At 35.7% G+C, this 7,134-nt stretch overlaps 1 protein-coding gene across 1 annotated transcript in view; it reads right to left on the bottom strand.

The window, feature by feature from the left end:
* Window positions 1-1,759: 1,759 nt before the first annotated feature.
* LOC108690823 (dipeptidase 1-like) overlaps window positions 1,760-7,134 on the bottom strand; it is a 6,149-nt gene continuing 774 nt past the window's right edge. Inside the window, exons 2-8 of the mRNA XM_018198326.1 lie at window positions 6,342-6,468; window positions 5,080-5,251; window positions 4,176-4,613; window positions 3,528-3,786; window positions 2,932-3,016; window positions 2,742-2,817; window positions 1,760-2,092 (exon numbers count right to left, since the gene is read on the bottom strand). Of these exons, the coding sequence (XP_018053815.1) occupies window positions 1,858-2,092; window positions 2,742-2,817; window positions 2,932-3,016; window positions 3,528-3,786; window positions 4,176-4,613; window positions 5,080-5,251; window positions 6,342-6,468 (1,392 nt within the window). The 3' untranslated portion in view covers window positions 1,760-1,857. The remainder of the gene's footprint in view (window positions 2,093-2,741; window positions 2,818-2,931; window positions 3,017-3,527; window positions 3,787-4,175; window positions 4,614-5,079; window positions 5,252-6,341; window positions 6,469-7,134) is intronic.

Below are 7,134 nucleotides of genomic sequence, written 5' to 3'. Positions count from 1 at the left end.
ATGCTTACTAAACTTTGGTTTTATGAATACTTGTTTATGATACGCTTAAATTATATCAAACAGGTTTTATTACATTGAGAGAGTTATTGTTCTGTCAGCAAAGCTGTTATTAATAACATTCGCTTTAGTAATAGCATGATCTATAAAAAGAGTAATTAAATTAATTAGAAAAATTTTGCTAGGAAATATTTATTATTTCTTTATTATCTATTTATTTATTTTATTTTAGAACACTACAAAGTATTATATATTTTTTTGTAAATTTATTGTTTCGTCTATTAAGTTAATCTCTGACAATTTAACATTTGTTGTAATTTAGAAAACGTAATCTATATTTATGACTTTTTTCGAGATGTCATTAATTATCAATGGAATCATTAAAGTTAATTCTCTAAAATATTAATACATAAATAAAATCACTCTGTGCACACACACACACACATACACACACACACACACACACACATGCGCGCGCGCGCGCGCGCAGAGAGAGAGAGAGAGAGAGAGAGAGAGAGTGTGTGTGTGTGTGTGTGTGTTTTATTTTCGACAGAGAGAATAAAATAAAATAAAATAAAAGTAATAGTTATTACCTCTTTATGATAAAATTAAAATTGAGTTAAAAATTGTTGAAATTTCTTTTTATATTATGAGAATCTACTCTAGAATATATATTATGTATAGAAAATATTCTAGAAAACATATATATATATACATACAGAAGTTAATTCATTATACAAGAAATCAGAAATGAATTCGTTTATGATGCGTTAATAAGAATAATTTTCTCGGTATATTAAATTGTCAATGCATATCAGGAAGATATTCGTAAGCAGTTCGATGACTTTATCGCAATCTGGGATTAATTATTAATCAAAGCGACGTGAAAAGCATGCATGCAAGAAAAGTAGATACTATTAATAATCTCCAGACAACTCCTCCCACAGGCAGGTATGAATTATTCAAATAAAGTCAAAGCTTCCGCAACTTATTTGTTGTCCTTAAAGAACTGTACGGGATTCAGATGGCAGATCAAGCGATTATTTACGGCGCCGTCCCCGATTGAAATATAAGCCTCGAGTTAAATATTAAACGGTGTAATTGACATACTGCGACTTGTCTGCCTCTGTTGGCTGTAGCGTTTTATGCATCTGTGCATATAGATGTGTGTGCGAGATTAAATAATTGCTTCAACATATATTATGTGACGGTGGACACGGAGAGGAGACACAAGACAAAGTAAATTGACTTAACTGCTAACGTCCATTTTGATCATAATCGCAATTGAATGTGACGCAAAAGTCATGACTGGGCTGATCGTCAAACATTCTTATCAAATTTATTAATCCGTGTTTTGCGCTAATTGTGGCCAGCAAAATTAAAAAACAATTCCGAAAGAAAAAAATCATATGACATAAATTAAATAAATACAAATTGTGTGATATATACATCAATATTGCATTCTGTAGAGATTCATCATATCAAATATCAAATATTCACATTTCACACATAAGCTTCTTCCAGAAAGAACAACCTCTTGGAAAAGAAATAATTTAATAGACATTAGGTGAATCAGATGCATCCAATGAAACAGGAGTTCAGATAAAGGAAAGGATAATTTTTCGTATTGTAAGATTGAGTGGGGTGAAGAAGACGAGAAACTTTAACAAAGCATGCGGAGATAATCTACCGCTACTTTATTAAAAATGTAAAACAGTCGGAGCACTCCAGGTACAAAGATGATACAATGGTGTGTGTTTTTTTAAGTAAAAAAAAAACACCTCATGGATAAATGGAATAAAATGACAACGTCGATGACGGAAACGAGCGAGAGAAAAAGAGAGAGAGAAAGAGACGATCCTACGTGTCGTGGTATCTGCAGTAGGCGCTCTCCTCGATGAGTTCCTGAGGAATCCATTCCTCCGACGGAAACTGGTGCAACAGAGTCGCTGCGTGATCCTCCACTTCCTTGAGGACACGTAATAAATTTCCGCCTACAAGCTTCTTTATATCAGTCGCAGACCATCTACGGTCTCTGGTCAGCTCGGCCAGCAATAAGGGGTAGCCGGAAACGTCTGGCAATTCTGTCGGTGGCCTGAATAAATGCAAATATTTCTCTCAATGCTTTTATCGCCCAGGTCCATTGGATTCTGTTCGAAAAAATACGTTATTGCTTAATGTTTTGAATCTATATCAAGTATACAGAATGCAAAAATTTATATTCTATCATTACACAGGCAATCATGAAATAAATGTGGACTTAAAAGACACAGATGGCAGATTGAAAATTGAGCAATCGTACATTTATTTTTTATAGCGAAGAAGCACGGAATGTTCTGCCAAATCTATATTCATTCTTTGAATGGAATAAAATTAAATATCTTGTTGATTATTTGTTATCTTTTAATGAAACAAATTAGCGAGATTATTATTAATTATTACAAGTCATTTTTAATTGCAAAGGTATTTTAGCAGCTTTAATTGTAAATAAAAAATAAATGAATGTTGAAATAAACTGTCAATACTAATAATATTATAGCCAGTATATATAGTATATAATAAGTACATATAGTATATAATAAGTACAGTATATAATAAGTACATATAGTATTATAATAACTCGGAAAACTGTTGTATTAATTGAAAAGTATTTAATTTTTGTGCGTTGCGTAATTTCTGCAAACATGCATTAGTGCTACTAGAGCATAATAAAGATACGGCAATGCTGGCGCGTTTTCAACTACCTCAATATCCCATCGTAGCCCGCACCGAGGCCCACGTGGTTCACGCCAGCTATTCGTCTGATGTGATTGATGTGAGCTGTAAAAAGAGACGGCGTTATGTCTCGTTCCCTATCTCGGAGTTTTTGACGTTTACTACTATTTCGATCCTCGATCTCTTTTTGATGTTTCCCACGCCGCGCTACTTACGCACCTATAATGTCGTACATGGAGGCCTTATCGCTGCAGCTCAAATGCGCGCTGTCGAAACTGACCATAACCAGACCACCGTTGAGAGACTGGAGGAAGCAGAGATGAAAGCCGCGCGATTAATCCTTGGGCAAACATTGTGTCACCGCGATAAACACTTAAGTAATAATAAAACATAATTTTTTTGCTCTTCCACGAACTAATTAAAAATAAATGTTTAAATAAAAATAAATTCAGCTTACAAAAATATTATCTACATACAAATATTATCTATCAAGAAAAAGAATAAAAGTTACAATTTACAATAATGTTTCATATTCAAAATCGGAAGGAGACTAAATTTTAAAATATTCAAAAGGACAATTCATTCAACGCAAAAAATTGCTATTTATATGACAACAGAATTAATAAACCCTTCCTCTTTTCCCGAAAAAATTCTGTATACGCCCATAAAATTAAATAATTCTACTTCTCTAATTTATTTCTACGAATCATCATTTATACTTTAGTCACCACAGTTTCGAGACAGTGTGTTAAATACGCATGTGTAATAGTCATCCGTGTATACAACTTCCACGGGGGAAGTTTTTTCTTCCTTACCAAATTTCGCAGCACATCATCTGGGACGTTGCTCGAGGAATTGCAGAGAGCCTTGGCAGCGCTGTGCGAAAATATAACGGGCGCCTTTGTCACAGCGAGGGCATCCTTCATCGTCCTTACCGAGACGTGAGAGAGATCCACAAGCATACCGAGCCGATTCAGCTCTCGGACAACCGTCTTGCCGAACGGCGACAGACCGTCGCTGTGAAAATCAGAAGGTGTTTCCGAATTTGGATCGTCTACGGAGCATGAATCCGCCCTAGAAATTAAAATCAATATTCGGATATTCAATATTACATCCAATTCTAAAAAATCCAGTAGAAAAAATACGGACACAATTAAGATTTATTTCGAGTGCAAATGCGAAATTTTCATGCAGCTACTTCCTTTCAGAACCAAGATATCACTTATCTATATTTAAGCTAATCGCGCTCACCATAAGATGTAATAAACTTCTAAGGACTTATTAGGCTCTCTTCGAATAATTAATCTAAACACAAAGTACTGCAGCGATGTGAAAGCAAACGTTAGCACAAGATGCCAATTTGCTCCTTCAAGGTTCATTCCTTTTCGTTGTCATTACCGCACTCATGTGCGTGTCTCGCGAGCGTAGAGACGTTAATTTTCCCAAGCAGCGGTCAAACTCACCACGGAGTATTACACTTGTGGGTCAAGGTCATGTAACGTGCACCCAGCCGATGGAAGCTCCTCAACACCGCCATGGAGGTGCCGATGCTGTGACCACCTTCTATGCCCACCAGGCTGGCGATCACCCCGTCCCGATGGGCGTTCTCCAGCTCGCTGCTCGTCTTCACTAGCCGGACACGTTTGGGGTAGCGTGACGTAAGTCGGCGCACGATGTCGATCTGCTCAAGAGTGAGTTGCACGGCATCGAGAAACTGGGCTTCGCATGGTACGTAAGCCGACCAGAATTGCGCCCCGACGATCCCCTGCTCCAGACGGATCAGGTCGGTCTGCCATTGCGGACCCCAGCTGCTGTTGCGCGACAGATCCTCATCGAAAGGAAAGTTATCCAGTTTCGTGCTACCGCGGTGCTTGCGCAGGTTCCAGGCAAAATCGTTGTGTCTGACGGACGATTCATACAAGATGATAAATGCAGATTATAACTTCGATATATATATATATTTTTTCTTTTTAATTAAGAATAATCGCGATTGATTATTTTGAGCAATCTTCTTCTTAGTTTTATTGCTCATGGCGACTTTTCTCATATGCCTGTGGTACGCATGCAGCTTGTCCACAGTCATATGGAAGTATGGGACTTAGAGTTTAACGTCGATTCCGAACGACAAAATGATAGAAAAATTTCCAGGGCAAGTGTATTACTTGGTGATTTGCCATTTACCTTGCGAGAGGAGTTAATTACTAATAATTGCATCGAACCCAGGATCTCTATAGTATAGCAGACTAGTGCGCTGTCTGCTACGCCATGCTCGCTCTCATTTTTAGCGATAGTATATTTTAATTCGGAGTAAAATCTATATATATAGCTAGAAGTATTTTCTTTTTATAAATAAAATACAAATGTTACCCATCGATCAATGGAATCTCCGAAAGCATTCTTCGGACCACCTGTAGTCTAGCTTCCAGCAGATGAGAACTTCGAAGTTCCAAAGCTAAAGGCAGACCTACTCCAGCCACCAAGGCACATCCGAGGAAGAAGAATCCAGTCATTACCATCCATCTTCTCACGGCACTGCCTCCTACAACATTGACCGATGTCAAAATCAACGTGGAATAATATATTATATTTATTACACACAAATATTAGCATGTTAAAACTAGAATATTATAGATTCAAAAGCAGTCTATTGCGGAAATCATCGGCGAAACGACATCGGACACAGCAGAATCTTCTCGGATCGGGAAGACCAGCCGAGCATAGATCGTATCTAGCCGTACGTGAAATCACCATGACTGAAACTTTGATCTATGATTGAGGAGATCGCCGAGCCGTAAATAGAAATCATATCAAATCACTCGTCGTTCCTCGTCGCGCGACGGACTTTTCTTCTTCCCTTCGCTCGCAGATGCTTTTACATAAGCGAGCTCGTTGACGTGCAAAATTGGAGAAAAGAAAGAAACTGTTGAAACTGTCGCGTTCGACCATCGGAAACGACCGGGGATGATGGGATAATCGAGAAAGTGCTCGGCGATCGAGCGCGACACAACAAATTAAATCCGTGCTAATTTGATTTTACTAGTCGTCACTTATTCTGATGACTGTAATTATAATTGCTATTATTAGATATAATAATGTGAGTATAATAATATAATAGGTATAATACATTTATGTAGAAATGTAATTTGAGAGAAGGTCCATATCTGAATTATTAAAATAATAGTTGTCCATAATAATGGCATTAAGATTTAGCTTGTTATAAAATTAATTAATTACTAAGAATGTATCTTTCATACTTAATTCTAACATAAATTCTATATGAGACTATTATATGATAATTTTTTAGAAGTATAAATTTTTTGACATCGATAGAGAAATAATTTTTAGTCTTAATCTTATCCTCTCCAATATAACAATTTTTACTTTACTCTCTCAGAGTATATTAAGAAATTGTAAAAATCTTATACAAAGAGCTTTATATTATCAAGTGTAAAATACTTTTTCTTGATAATATAAAGTTCACCATATTTATTAGAATTCTTATAATTCTTATAATTTCTTACAAATTTAGTTTTTGCAAGACAGAATATAAACTGAAATATTATATCGCACTGAACCTCTCAAGTATTCTAATTTTATCCTGTGTGCAATAATGACTTATATGGACTCACTGCTCTCTCTTGGTGGTTCTTTGGCCTTGTTGAAGGAAGTCGAGACACCCGTGTCCTTGATGTGGTGAAGTGCATCGCCATTGGGCAATTTTCTCATGAATTCTGGAGACGAGAGTTGCAGGCAGGTCTGCAAAAGCGTGTTGATTTACAAAGCTAGCAATCCGAGCAATCGTCTCCGTAAATTAAATTCTAAGATTGCAACAATTGCATAATCTCCGCGTATTATCCGCATTGCGCGAATCGTCGCGTTACGCCGGTAAGTTATTAGCGGTAAGTTATTATGAAAGACGCGTGTATTGTGAAGAAAAACACGTCTGCCTTGAGAGACAAAATAAAAATAGAAAACTACTTTGCATGAAATATCCCTGCAAGACGATTTTCACAGTCGATTGTAAAAATAACATCAATGGTGAATCAACATTTCGAGAGGTTTACGCAAATTATCTCGTGACGTCGTCCCGCTGATCAAACATATAGCACTTATCGTAAAGTCTGATTCTATTTTTTAAACTATATAGAAACTAATTGTGCGTAATTGGAAACATCTTCGAATCTTTATTTTAAAAACATTTTAAAAGGATATTGTTTTGCTTATAAAAAAACATTCATAAATGAAAAATTTTGATTAACAATTATCAATAAATATCAGTAAATTATCAGTAAAAATTAATCAATAAATATCAATTAATAATAATATATCAATGTTATAATTTCTTATTCAATAATGTAATTATATAGAATATGTATTATATTACATTTGTGTTGTTAAATGGAAAATTATAATATTGATGTA

Source organism: Atta colombica, unplaced genomic scaffold (assembly GCF_001594045.1).
Source record: "Atta colombica isolate Treedump-2 unplaced genomic scaffold, Acol1.0 scaffold374, whole genome shotgun sequence".
In the NCBI taxonomy this organism is placed as follows: Eukaryota; Metazoa; Arthropoda; class Insecta; order Hymenoptera; family Formicidae; genus Atta; species Atta colombica.
This window is presented reverse-complemented; position numbering and strand designations above follow the sequence as displayed.